General features: G+C 45.0%; 1 protein-coding gene across 3 annotated transcripts in view; it reads right to left on the bottom strand.

Moving 5' to 3' along the window:
- Positions 1–14,585, bottom strand: part of ZNF423 (zinc finger protein 423) — a 251,791-nt gene that overhangs the window by 104,828 nt on the left and 132,378 nt on the right. For all 3 annotated transcript variants that reach the window (XM_040409704.1, XM_040409707.1, XM_040409705.1), the window contains one exon: positions 3,114–6,337. In XM_040409704.1, the coding sequence (XP_040265638.1) occupies positions 3,114–6,337 (3,224 nt within the window). The remainder of the gene's footprint in view (positions 1–3,113; positions 6,338–14,585) is intronic.

Consider the following 14,585-nt stretch of genomic DNA (forward strand, 5'->3'; position numbering starts at 1 on the left):
AGTTTCATTTGAAACAAAAATCAACAAAAATTCTGATTTCACCCCGCCCCACCACATTCACTGGAGTGAAATCCGTTGAAATGCAAGGATAACCAAAACTGACACATTAAGGCTCCATTCACACGTCCGCAAATGGGTCCGCATTTGTTCCGCAATTTTGCGGAACGGGTGCGGACCCATTCATTTTCTATGGGAACGGAATGGATGTGGACAGCACACAGTGTGCGGTCAGCATCCGCATTTGCGGAGCGCGGCCCCGATCTTCAGGTCCGCAAAAGATAGAACGCGTCCTATTCTTGTCCGCAACTTGCGGACAAGAATAGGCATTTCTATAGGGGTGCCGGGCGGGTGTGTTGCGGATCCGCAATTTGCGGGTCCGCAACACACCACGGACGTGTGAATGGAGCCTAAGAATTAAAAATTTGCACTGAAAGTCATAAATAATTCGAGAGCAGTACGTGTTCCAGTCCACCCATGCAATATAGCAACTTGGTTGCAATCAATTTCCACAAGAGGGAGGAATACCACACCTGCGAGCGGTAACTTAAATCCAAAACATAGAAGAAGTCGTTCTCATCACAGACACCCTCAAAGTTAAAAACAGTCCTTTATTTCATAATTGAAAAAGTTAACACATCCCGGAACATTGCCGCGTTTCAAGCCTCGACAAAAACAATCTATGATTAATAGCTCTTTTGCTGAAGCTCAAAACGCGTCAATGCCCAGGGATCTATTATACTTTTAAAATTACAAAATAAAGGACTGTTAATAAAATTTGAGGGCTTCCGGGCTGGAGAATAATTTTTTTCTATGTTTAGGTCAATTTCCATGCAAGTTTTTGTGTGGCAAATCCGCAGTGTTGCACGGTACCAGCAAAGTGGATGAAATTTTCTGAAATCTTGTCCAGACGCTGCAGGGAATACATTTTTTTATTTTTTTTTAAAAAATTCTGCGTAAATTGACCTGCGTTGTGGATTTGTCAGTTTATGCAGTGCATACACTGCATATTTCACTCTTTGCAATGCAGAGGATGGAACCTACAGCCATTTCAGTGGCAAAAACGCATGCAATATGGGACTTTACAGCAAAAAAAACGTAGCAGACATTAACGCTGTATTTTCAGTTGTGTGTGGACATAGCCTAAAGGTTCTAATTGTTTCTAAGAATAATTCAAATTTACTGACTGCAGAGATGGACCCCATTCAGACAACCGTATGGCTGCTGTGCCCAAGTTGCCGACCGCCGTGTGAACTCCGTGCTGCGGTGTGTGTGGACCCAATGACTTGAATGGGTCCACGGTCTGAAACATACAGCAAAAGATAGGACATGTCCTATCTTTTAAGGTGTGGACCACGGACCAAGAAGCCCGCGGAAGAGATTCCGTGCGTTTCAGATCCGTGCCCCCTATGTTGCGGATAGTGAACATATTCAAGTCAATGGGTCTGCACTGCAGCACGGAAATCACATGGCTGGTGCCCGTGTATTGCGGGCCCTGTGTTTGCGGTCCGCAACATGAGCATGGCGGCCATACGGTCGTCTGAATGGGGCCATATTCAAAATATTAAATGAAACTAAATATAAGTTGCATAACATTTTACAGCTCCTTTAAAGTGAAACTGTTGTTTTAGTGTAAACAGCCTTCTTAAAGCTCTGATTAAGCCTTAATAATGAGAGTCTGTCTTCAGTCTTTGGCATTTTACTGAGCGCTTAAGATGCCTGTGTATAACAAGTCATATAGGCAGGGTGATGGGCAGTGCGCATGTGCATAGTCAGGGACTGGGCTGTGACGAGAGGCAGGCTGAAAGCCTCTCTCTGTTACACACAGGGGTCTTCAGCACTCAGTAAAATGCTGAAGACAGATTTTCTTTAGCAATGCTGTTGCTGCGAAGACTCTTTACACCTTGTTTTCTAGTAAAAATAAACATCTTTCCATATTAAGCATATTAGAAAAATGTTTAAAGGGTATGTGCAGGCAGTATATATATCCTCAGGATAAGGGCTCATTCAGACGGCCGTATGCAGTCAGCAAAAATGCGGATCAGTTTTTTTGCGGATTAGATGCTGTTCCATTCACTTCTATGGGGCCTTTTCTTCCATTGCACAGCTCATCAAAACAAATGAAACATGTCCTATACTTGTCAGTGAAAATCAGGACATGGCCCTATTTAAGTCTATGGGTCAGCAAAAAAACAGAATGCAATACGTTTTTTTGCGGACATGCTAAACTGTCTGCCAAAAAAACGGATCCGCATTTTTGCGGACAGCATACGGCCGTCTGAATGAGCCCTAAGTCTGACACCCGGCACCTGTGCCGATCATCTGAAGAGGAGGCGGTGCTCCATGTGAGCTTTACTTCCTCTTCACTACACTGCGCGTCATCTCCCTTGCAGCGGCGGTGCAGTGTAATTATAAGTACTCGCTCTGGTCAAGTGAATGAAACAGAGACAATTGGTACTGTAATGAAGAGGAAGGAGTGCTCACATGGAGCACCGCTTCCTCTACAAACAGCTGGCGGGGGTGCCAGGTGTCTGACCTCTGCCAATCCTAAGGTCATTAATGTATACTGCCTGCACATACCCTTTAACATCCTTGTCCCTACGCAATATTAAAAATAAACTGAAACAGTTACACTTTACATACTATTAAGCATCTGAATTAAGAGGTTATTCCCATCTAGAGAGTCTGATACTTGTGGGTCCCACCTCTGGAGGTCTTGAGAACTGGGCCCTTCACCCATTCACCTACATTTATGGTGGCCACACATGAACGGCGGTCCCCAGTCACTTCTCTGGGAGTTATGTTGAAATTTTCAGAACTCCAATAGAAGTAAACGGAGAGAACTACGCATGCACAGCCACCTCCTGTTCACATTCATCAAGAGATGGTACCCCCATGACTGCGGGTCCCAGAGTTAGGAATGGCATATTCTGAGGATATGCCATAAATGTCCAGATGGGAATACCCTTTTAATGAATAGCCAAAACACATTGGCCCCTTTCTGCTACATCCCATTCAAGAAGCAACAGAGGATAAGCAGCTAAAACTGTAGGACCCTCAATACCATTCTGCGAAAATACTATCTGAACATAAAGCAATTTGGAACATGCACTTACTCTGGGGAGAGGAGAGGTTTGCGCCACTTTCCTTTGGCCACTAGCATCATGTGTTAAGTCTCTATGGTCAATCTGGATATGACTTTCCAGATCCTCTGCACTCTCGAACTTGACACTGCACTCAGGGCATCGTAGACTGACACATAGCCGCTCACAGACCTCTTGCGATGTTGGGTTAGAAGGTTGTCCATTGGTGGTTCTGCTTAAGCAGCTAGCACAGAGTCCATACGGCAAGCCGTTAACGTCTAACTTTACAAGATCCTGCTTGTTTCGGAATTCTTTTAAGCACAGGGCACATTTATACATCTTCTGCAGAGTTTGTCCATTAGGGGAGGAGGCAGCAGAGCTTCCGGACAGCTTTTGCATATGGAATGTTCCATGAATTTTAAGTTCGAGGGTAGATGTGACTGTCTGCATGCAGACCACACAGCGAAAGCCAGTTAGGGAATTTCTAAGGTCTGGATGCATCTGGCAGTGTTCAATAAAGTCTTCCTCACTCTGAAGAGGCATTTTGCAGATCCTGCAGGTCCCCGTGTCCAAGCTTTTGCTGTGAGTAACTTTATGCTCAGTGAGCGTCAAAAGAGATGGGAAACGCTCCCCACAAATGGGGCACATGTAGTGTTTTGCAGGACCCCTGTGTGTCTGCATGTGTTCTCGCAGACCATTCTCAGAGAAGAAAGTTCTTGAGCAGATATTGCACTTGTGACTGCCCTTGATAAACTCAGCTTTCTTCCTAGAGCCATCATCTTCACCCGGTCTTATGTTATGATCTCGTAAACGATGATTCTGGAGAAGGACTTCCATCGTGTACGCCGCCCCACAGATGTCACAGCCATACATTGGCTCAGAAGCATCTACATCATCTTCACTGGCCTCATGACTGTTGGAAACCTCTGGGTTCTTCATTAACACACTTGGGACTTCAGCTGCCTCAGACTTTTTACTCGTTGGCACCATTCCATTAGCAGTGCCATTTTGGCTATTGGTGTCGAAGACGCAATGCTTTTCGCGCAGGTGCTTTTCTAGGAGAATAATTGCATGGAAAGCTTTACTGCAGAATTTGCAATTGTACTTCTTACTGTGAGTCGTGATATGACACTGCAGTTCCACTTCGGTGCTAAAGGTTTCTCCACAGAAGATGCACTTGTGTGATTTTGCTGGATTGCCCAAATGGCTATGCTTGACATGAAGCTGAAGGTCTACCTCTTTTCTAAAGTCCCAGTTACAGGCCGTGCAACGGTACATTTTCTTCTCGTTGCTGTGTTTTACCGCCAGATGCACTTGGATGGAAACCTTAGAATCAAAGACTTCTTGGCAAAGAGTGCAATGATATAATACAAAAGTATGCATGTCCAATAAGTGCTTTTGCAGATCATCCACTGAGGAGAACTGCTTGTCACAGCTCTCGCACACGTAATGGGTGGATGTGGTCATGTAGTGTACTGTGAGGTGCTGCAGGAGGGAGTCTTGAGAGTCAAAGTCCTCTTTGCATTGTGGGCAGGATTGCTTTCTTAGCAGCAACTCTAAGTGTGACTTCAAGTGCGTCTGAAAGGTGTCAAAATTGGAAAACTTTAGGTCACACTGGTTACAGGGATACTCTCCGTTGGACACAGAGTTTAGGCTTGGACACAACCGTTGCCTTTTAGGGGATGAAACTTCGACATCTGAAGATACTGGACTCTGCTCAGATTTTGACTTCTTATTATTTGCCAGTGGAATGTTTTTGTGATTTTCTTTAATATGCTTTGTGAGTTTCAATATAGATCCAAATATGGGGGAGTTTGTGCAATAGGGGCACGAATATACTTCCATGAAGGACTGTGTTGGCTGTATCACCGGGGACTCGAGCTTTGAACTTCCTACGTTACAGTGGCTTTGCTGAATATGTTCGGTTAGTGAGGACTCGGTAAGGAATCCCATAGAACACTGGTTACAGAAAAAGGCATTATTGCCCTCCTGAGGTGTAGCGTTAGGGCCACAATGAGAGATACGGATATGCTCCTGAAGGCTGTTAATGTCAGCAAACATCTCTGGACAATAGTTACAATGGAAAGCAGTTATGTTGCTAAACTGCACCATAGGGTAGGCATGGTTCTTGTGGACTTTTCTCACGTGCTCATTAAGATTATATAGGGTGGGCAATGAATCCAAACATATTTGACAGGTATGAGTTTGCTGAGGTTTGTCCACATGAATAGTTTTTAGGTGGATCTCCAAGACTGCCAAGCTGTTGAAATCTCTCTTGGTGCAGTAAGGACAGCTGTAGGTAACTTTGGGCCAATTTTGGCCATCCTCTCTGTCCAGGGATAAAGTTTTCTTATGCAATCTCAATGGCTTGAGGGTGGAGTCAGGAGTAGAACCCCGTTCAACTGAAGCACTGGAGTCGGGCGTGGCGCTACTCATTGACGCCACACTGCCCAGGACTGGATCTGGACTAATGCTGTGATTGCTTGAGTCGGGCTGTCTGTGACTATCTAAGTGACAGTAGACTTCTTCCACGGAAGAGAACTGCTCTGGGCACATGGGGCACTTGTGTTTTTTGTTGGCATGGACTTGATCAATGTGGGTGAGCAGAGAGGTTTCGTCCGCAAATACTTCAGGGCAATGAATACACTGCAGGTCAGCTTTCTCCGAGAGCTGAGGGTGTCGGGTCATCACGTGCTTCTCCAGTTCCTCGGTCTGGCTAAAGGTTTCCTCACAATAATCACACATAAAGTCGTCTTTTTTCATATCTTTGTCCGCCTTGGACAAATGTTCCTTGTTTTTCTTATGAGCCTGCATGTGGCTCTGCAGAGAACTAGTGGAGGAGAATCCACGCTTGCACACCGTACACTTGAAAGGTTTGCTAGAGCTGTGAGTTTTCAGATGAATTTTAAGGTGGTCACTGCGAGAGAAGGCTGCTTCACATTCGTGGCAGTGATACTTTTTATCCCCCGTGTGGAGTTTAATGTGGCGATCCCTACTTCTCTTGTGCTTAAAAAGTCGACTGCAGTACGTGCATTTGAAGGGAAGTTTGTCGCTGTGGATCTGTTCGTGCCTTTTCAGGTAGCTCAAACGGCTGAAAGACTTGTCACAAAACTGGCAGGGATACGGCAACCCAGATCCCCCTTCCTCCTCTCCTATGCCGAGATCACACCCATCCCCTATCATCTGAGTGGGTGATGCAACGTCTTTGCTGGAGGGAGATGAAGCCACCCAGGAGAATTGTGGGTCGTCATCACCATCTGTAATGGGAAAGCAGAAAGGAGATTAAAAACAATTCCCAGTGCATCTGTGAAATAAGGCCACAGCTCTTTAGCAGAACCTAGGGCTTCTACCAATCTACATCTTCTTACAGTTAACAAATAATTCCACAAAGACAAAGCGTAAAAGGCAAAGAACGCAATGAAAGAAGAAGAACAGATGAAAAACCATTTTCACAATGTTAACCCTCTATACCAAATGACTGCTGTGATTTCTTTGAAACCGAATATCGCCCAAACATCAAATTTGATGGAGGGCAGACTGTTTAATGGTTGCACTGGAACATTTTTTGGACTCAACTGCCAATTTTCATAGTGTTTCCCTTCTGTATGTGAAACGGGATCCAGACATCCTGGGAATAGGATGCATTCAGAAACACCATCCCCTCTTTATGCAGGTGCACCTCTCATTTTTATTTTTGTTACTACCATTGAAGATAGCAGGAAACATTTTAGGCGATACCTCACATTTGGCCAAATATCAAAGAACTTAAAACTAGTTCCAATGATATGTTTTAATACACCAGGACCAACAAATCGGATCATTTGTGTTCATCATGTGGTCCAAGCAATGACAAACCCAACTGTTTTTGCTTTTCTAAGCGGGGGCACAGGAGGAAGAGTACAATCGGAGATATCCCAACATGGAGCATTATGAGGTAGGTAAAATATGTATAATAAAACAACAAAGGACTCTGTTCACCTCTTCATCAGGGCTTCCATTATAAACCAGAAACCACAGTGTAATCCCAAATCCATCACGTAATAGACTCTTCTGATAATGGGGTCTGATCTTATAATGAGGTCCATCAGGTTCTGCCGTGATGTCCGTTTTGACGGTAAAAAATAGCGCTGCCTCCAATGTAGAGTTGAACAGAGCCTAAAGTAGCCTAAATGTTTCACCTCATGCAGTATGATCCCCGTAAATGTTCTCCTGCAGAGACGGCTGCAATTTGCAAGAGGATGGTCCATAACTAAAAGTTTTCCTAAATTGGACAAAATCTAGCCAATAGCAAAAAACAATTCTCACTGGACAAGGCCCTTGTCGTTCCAGTGCCACCACTATGAGGCTCGACACCTTGGCGGCTGTCATGAAGAGACCATCTCTACTCGTGAGCACTGAGACCAATCAATGGCCTCAGTAGTGTATGTCTTGTGTAGACGGGCAAGTCATTGCTCCAGCCAAGAAAACGAATGCCAGGAGTGGGCATCAAAGTACTGGCAGGTATTTATTTTATGCCATTTTACCCACAACCAATTAGAATATCTTCACAATATTGGGGGGGGGGGGGGGGGGGGCGACGACACTAAAGACACTGAAATTTGTCTTTGCCAGGACATTAAAAAAAAATTAAAAATTTAAAAAAGTTGAATTAAATTTGTAAAACAACCATATAATGTTAGGGAATCCAGAAAACATTTACGTTACTGTTTGACGATTTAGGTCTATTTGATGCTTAAAATGTAGTTTTTTTTAAATATTCTGAGCTTTTAAATGGAAGACGAATTTACATCTAATTTTTTTATTCATTTTAAATGCTGTTTCAAGTGCGTACATAAGCTTTCAAGGACATCTAACCCCAAAGAGAGAGTAAGGCATTCCCCTGAGTGTGAACAAAACAGGAAGGAGTCAGCTGCACACAGAGATCCCCGGGTGTCTGCTGGATGAGATACATGAAAAGGCAGAGCTGGGTTCTGTCAGGCCAGCTGGGTCCCGCAGACACATGGACGGAGCATGAAGTGGGGGCTAATAGGAGGGGAATTCACACTGTGCCTTCAACCTTAAAATCTGGATCAGTACCAGTCTACATCCAAGTCCTACAAGGCTGAAACATGTACTGGAACACAAAAACACTGCTAGACACAAAGGAGCGCGTCAGACCCATTTATTTTGAATTGAGTTAAAGGGAATGGGCCCTAGAAAAAAAAATTATAAAAAAGAAAAAGTAACCCGTAGATGGGTCCAAATTGACAGAAAAAGGGGCAACACAAATAGGCAGGGGCAACAGAAGTAGACGCAACCTGCAGTACCATAGTGCGGCACAAAATACCACCCCAGGAGAACTACGGTAATTACCACAGTGCAGTAGAAAATACTGAAGCTCTCGCCACAATAGTCAACTGTATTACTGTCCTGAGGCCGGTGATACATTTGAGTAAAGTAGGGCCTGCGGCCATTGATCATCATATCATTATGTACCCAACTGGCAAACGTGAGGAGGGCTTGGGCAGCCCTGGGTAATTTCCCTGTAGGGTCTATGGTCAGTCTGCCCCTGCCATGAAGACAATTTATGTGTCTGATCGGTAGAGGTCTGACCGCTGGAGCCCAGTCTGATCATGAGAACTGGGGGCCATGTTCCCTCATTTCAATGGAGCAGCTGCCACACGTGCGAACTGACGCTCCATTCATCTCTCCGGGCCTGCCGGACATAGCTGAGCACTTGTACTTGGTTATCTCAGACAGTCCCATAGAGATTAAAGATTTGGCAGACACGCATGTGCGTCTATGGCTCTATTCAAACACAGAGCACGTGCCACCGTTCGCATGATCAGCGGGGACCCCAGCGGTCAAACCTCCGCTGGTCAGACATTGTGGGATAGGAAATAAATTGTCCTTACAGGACAACCACTTTAAGCTGCAATAGTACACACCACCAGTGGACAAAAGTGGTGCTATTGCTGGTAAAAAGTTAGGTTGTGTTCGTATCTGCGGCATCCTGATCCGGCACAAATGCCAGCTGTCGGCTGGACCAAAATCCATTGCATGCGACAGTCTTTGTCCAGCCAAAACCTGGCCTTTATGCCGGAAGAGTGTCAGAAGCGCCGGATCCTATTATAGTCAATGTAGATCTGTCCTACACTGTTGTATCCGCCAGTGCAGGTGAGCTCCGGTAGCCTGATCCAAACACTACTGTGAACGCAACCCAACCATGTTTTTTAGGCCTTATGCACACGGCCATTGTTGTGGTCCGCATTTTTTGCGGCTCGGGTGCGGACCCATTCACTTCAATTGGGCCGCAAAAGATGCGGACAGCACTCCGTGTGCTGTCCCGCATCCGTTGCTCCGTTCCGTGGCCCCGCAAAAAAAATATAGCATGTCCTATTCTTGTCTGTTTTGCGGACAAGAATAGGCATTTCTACAATGAGCCGCCCGATCCCTTCATTGCAGGAGGCACACGGGCGGCTTCAGTTTTTCGCCGCCCGCAAAAAACAGAACTGTCGTGTGCATGAGGCCTTAGGAAGAGGTAATGCAAATGAGCTCTTAAGGCTACTTTCACACTTGCGTTGTTGTTTTCCGGTATCGAGATCCGGCAGAGAATCTAAATACCGAAAAAAAATAATAATCTGTTTAGTCCTCATGCATTCTGAATGGAAAAAGAGATCTGTTCAGGATGCATCAGGATGTCTTCCATTTGCGTTTTGCGACCGGACACAAAACCTCTGCAAGCTGCGGTTTTGTGTCCGGTAATAAAAACGGATCCGGCGCTGAAAACAATGCAAGTCAATGGTGGCAGAGCCTAACAAAAACTGGATCCGTCAACCACTGACTTCAACATATGTAGTGACGGATCAGTTTTTTCTGGTTTGATTTCACACAACCGCATCCTGACGGAACTGATGCCTCCTGATGTGCAAAATCAAAACGGATCCCTTTAATTCCGGTACTGATATCCTTTGCCGGATCTCAATACCGGAATTACAGACATAAGAGTGAAAGTAGCCTAACAAGCTCTGCGTCGAATGCCACAGGATGTAAGGTAGCCATCAATGTTCCTTTGCATCCCCTCTTTCCCAGAATTCCAGATGCGTATTGCCTGGCCTATAAGACCCCTCGAACCGTTGCGTCGTTTCCATAAGGAGAGATTGTATTCCCCGAATCCTGTTTTTTTCCTTTTTTTAAGAATCTCATTAAAAAAAATTCTATGGTTAAACTTGCATCTTGCCCTTGGTTGGGCCAAACTATCCGAAAAGAGACAGAACGGCTCGGGATTTTTTTTTGTTTTTTTCCCCGGCTGTCCAGGAATCGGAATCACAGTTCCGTTGAGCGGCTTACGCGCGGCAGGGATAGAAAAAGTTTTATGTCAGCCTCAGGAATACGCTATAAATGGTTCTAGGGTTGGATCACTGTTTTTCTTGACTCCCTTTGGAAAACAGGCAGCGAGATCCTATACGCTGCTTCTTTTTCACGGGCTGGGGAGCGCAAACAGCTGCAGCCTAATTACATGTAAACTGTACCAAAACATTCCTTTTATCACAGGCTGTAAATCTGTTAGCATCTGGCTTGCCTTTGTTTCTTGCACAAGATACAAGCTTGTTTCTACATTTTTCTCACCTGTAGCGGTGATTAAAATTCATTATAAATGAAAGGATCGCGCACTAAAGCAAGTTCCTCTGTGTACCGTTCTAGAGTCAAATTAGAAACAGCTGCTTGCTAATTCATGCAGTGATGTTTGGCCGTGCTCTGTGAATCGATAATAATTCTGCCAATTTCCCGGGAACTTTTAGGGTGATCCGTATATTGAGCTATGTGTTTGACTGGCACAGAGGGACGGCGAGAGAGAAACCGAGAGGCATTACCATCTCCTTCCTTTCCTAACCAAAACGGAAGGCGAACTACTGTAACTCAACGGATCTGGAAAAAAAATAAAAAATCGCTGGTCATGCACATCAGATTTCAACTTGGGGAATCAAATCTGGTCGTAGATCAGGAACGTGTACGCTTCTGATCAGGAATGCTGAATGCTTGGCGGACCTGTCACTTCTCCTGACATGTCTGTTTAAGGGCTCATTCAGATGGCCGTATGTGTTCTGTGGTCAGCAAATTGCAGATCTGCAAAACACGGATACTGCTCAAAAAGGGGAACGCACAAGGCCAGCCCCGTGATAGTAATGCCTATTCTTGTCCGCGGAACAGAAGTGCTGATGCAGACAGCACACGGTATGCTGCTCGCTTAAATGAATGGGTCCAATGCGGAACAGATGCAAACACATAAATACGGTCGTCTGATTGAGCCATTGTGTCTGGTCAAAACCCAGCATTTATCCATCGCCAGACCTCATTGAAGTCAATAGAGATCCAGCAGTAAAGCAGAGGATCCGGCAGGCTGCTCTGTGCCGCAACAGCCCACCGGATCTCCTAAACAGAGATGTGAACGCAAGCTACCTGCATTCCCCATGTAATAATAATTCTGGAGCATCTATTCTTATGACCTTACGTTGTACCATTCCTTTATTATTCCAGCTAGAAGTTTGAAATAAATTGCATTTTTTTAGCCTCATGCCTTGCCCATTTATACAACCTATGGAACTTGAATCCCATATAGTATATGCCCCCTTTCATGGCACCCTAAAATGAATGCAGACCTTCCTAAACTAATATAGATCTTCACCCAATAAATACAGGCAACCCCAGACCAGGCTCCCTCTAAAGACAGGCCCCGGACCAGACTCCCTCTAAAGACAGGCCCCGGACCAGACTCCCTCTAAAGACAGGCCCCGGACCAGACTCCCTCTAAAGACAGGCCCCGGACCAGACTCCCTCTAAAGACAGGCCCCGGACCAGACTCCCTCTAAAGACAGGCCCCGGACCAGACTCCCTCTAAAGACAGGCCCCGGACCAGACTCCCTCTAAAGACAGGCCCCGGACCAGACTCCCTCTAAAGACAGGCCCCGGACCAGACTCCCTCTAAAGACAGGCCCCGGACCAGACTCCCTCTAAAGACAAGCCCCGGACCAGGCCCCGGACCAGACTCCCTCTAAAGACAGGCCCCGGACCAGGCTCCCTCTAAAGACAGGCCCCGGACCAGGCTCCCTCTAAAGACAGGCCCCGGACCAGGCTCCCTCTAAAGACAGGCCCCGGACCAGGCTCCCTCTAAAGACAGGCCCCAGACCAGGCTCCCTCTAAAGACAGGCCCCGGACCAGGCTCCCTCTAAAGACAGGCCCCGGACCAGGCTCCCTCTAAGGACAGGCCCCGGACCAGGCTCCTTTTAAAGACAGGCCCCGGACCAGGCTCCTTTTAAAGACAGGCCCCGGACCAGGCTCCTTTTAAAGACAGGCCCCGGACCAGGCTCCTTTTAACCACTTAAGGACCACAGGTTTATACCCCCCTAAAGACCAGGCCCTTTTTTACAAATCGGCACTACACTACTTTCACCGTTTATTGCTCGGTCATGCAACTTACCACCCAAATGAATTTTACCTCCTTTTCTTCTCACTAATAGAGCTTTCATTTGGTGGTATTTCATTGCTGCTGACATTTTTACTTTTTTTGTTATTAATCGAAATTTAACGATTTTTTTGCAAAAAAATGACATTTTTCACTTTCAGTTGTAAAATTTTGCAAAAAAAACGAGATCCATATAGAAATTTTGCTCTAAATTTATAGTTCTACATGTCTTTGATAAAAAAAAAATGTTTGGGTAAAAAAAAAATGGTTTGGGTAAAAGTTATAGCGTTTACAAACTATGGTACAAAAATGTGAATTTCCGCTTTTTGAAGCAGCTCTGACTTTCTGAGCACCTGTCATGTTTCCTGAGGTTCTACAATGGCCAGACAGTACAAACACCCCACAAATGACCCCATTTCAGAAAGTACACACCCTAAGGTATTCGCTGATGGGCATAGTGAGTTCATAGAACTTTTTATTTTTTGTCACAAGTTAGCGGAAAATGATGATTTTTTTTTTTTTTTTTTTTCTTACAAAGTCTCATATTCCACTAACTTGTGACAAAAAATAAAAACTTCTATGAACTCACTATGCCCATCACGAAATACCTTGGGGTCTCTTCTTTCCAAAATGGGGTCACTTGTGGGGTAGTTATACTGCCCTGGCATTCTAGGGGCCCAAATGTGTGGTAAGGAGTTTGAAATCAAATTCTGTAAAAAATGACCTGTGAAATCCGAAAGGTGCTCTTTGGAATATGGGCCCCTTTGCCCACCTAGGCTGCAAAAAAGTGTCACACATCTGGTATCTCTGTATTCAGGAGAAGTTGAGGAATGTGTTTTGGGGTGTCTTTTTACATATACCCATGCTGGGTGGGATAAATATCTTGGTCAAATGCCAACTTTGTATAAAAAAATGGGAAAAGTTGTCTTTTGCCAAGATATTTCTCTCACCCAGCATGGGTATATGTAAAATGACACCCCAAAACACATTCCCCACCTTCTCCTGAGTACGGCAATACCAGATGTGTGACACTTTTTTGCAGCCTAGGTGGGCAAAGGGGCCCATATTCCAAAGAGCACCTTTCGGATTTCACAGGTCATTTGTTACAGAATTTGATTTCAAACTCCTTACCACACATTCGGGCCCCTAGAATGCCAGGGCAGTATAACTACCCCACAAGTGACCCCATTTTGGAAAGAAGACACCCCAAGGTATTCCGTGAGGGGCATGGCAAGTTCCTAGAATTTTTTATTTTTTGTCACAAGTTAGTGGAAAATGATGATTTTTTTTTTTTTTTCATACAAAGTCTCATATTCCACTAACTTGTGACAAAAAATAAAAACTTCCATGAACTCACTATGCCCATCAGCGAATACCTTGGGGTCTCTTCTTTCCAAAATGGGGTCACTTGTGGGGTAGTTATACTGCCCTGGCATTCTAGGGGCCCGAATGTGTGGTAAGGAGTTTGAAATCAAATTCTGCAAAAAATGACCAGTGAAATCCGAAAGGTGCTCTTTGGAATATGGGCCCCTTTGCCCACCTAGGCTGCAAAAACGTGTCACACATCTGGTATCTCTGTATTCAGGAGAAGTTGAGGAATGTGTTTTGGGTGTCTTTTTACATATACCCATGCTGGGTGAGATAAATATCTTGGTCAAATGCCAACTTTGTATAAAAAAAATGGGAAAAGTTGTCTTTTGCCAAGATATTTCTCTCACCCAGCATGGGTATATGTAAAATGACACCCCAAAACACATTCCCCACCTTCTCCTGAGTACGGGGATACCAGATGTGTGACACGTTTTTGCAGCCTAGGTGGGCAAAGGGGCCCATATTCCAAAGAGCACCTTTCGGATTTCACAGGTCATTTTTTACAGAATTTGATTTCAAACTCCTTACCACACATTTGGGCCCCTAGAATGCCAGGGCAGTATAACTACCCCACAAGTGACCCCATTTTGGAAAGAAGAGACCCCAAGGTATTCGCTGATGGGCATAGTGAGTTCATGGAAGTTTTTATTTTTTGTCACAAGTTAGTGGAATATGAGACTTTGTATGAAAAA

This window comes from Bufo bufo, chromosome 10, assembly GCF_905171765.1.
Source record: "Bufo bufo chromosome 10, aBufBuf1.1, whole genome shotgun sequence".
Classification (NCBI taxonomy): Eukaryota; Metazoa; Chordata; class Amphibia; order Anura; family Bufonidae; genus Bufo; species Bufo bufo.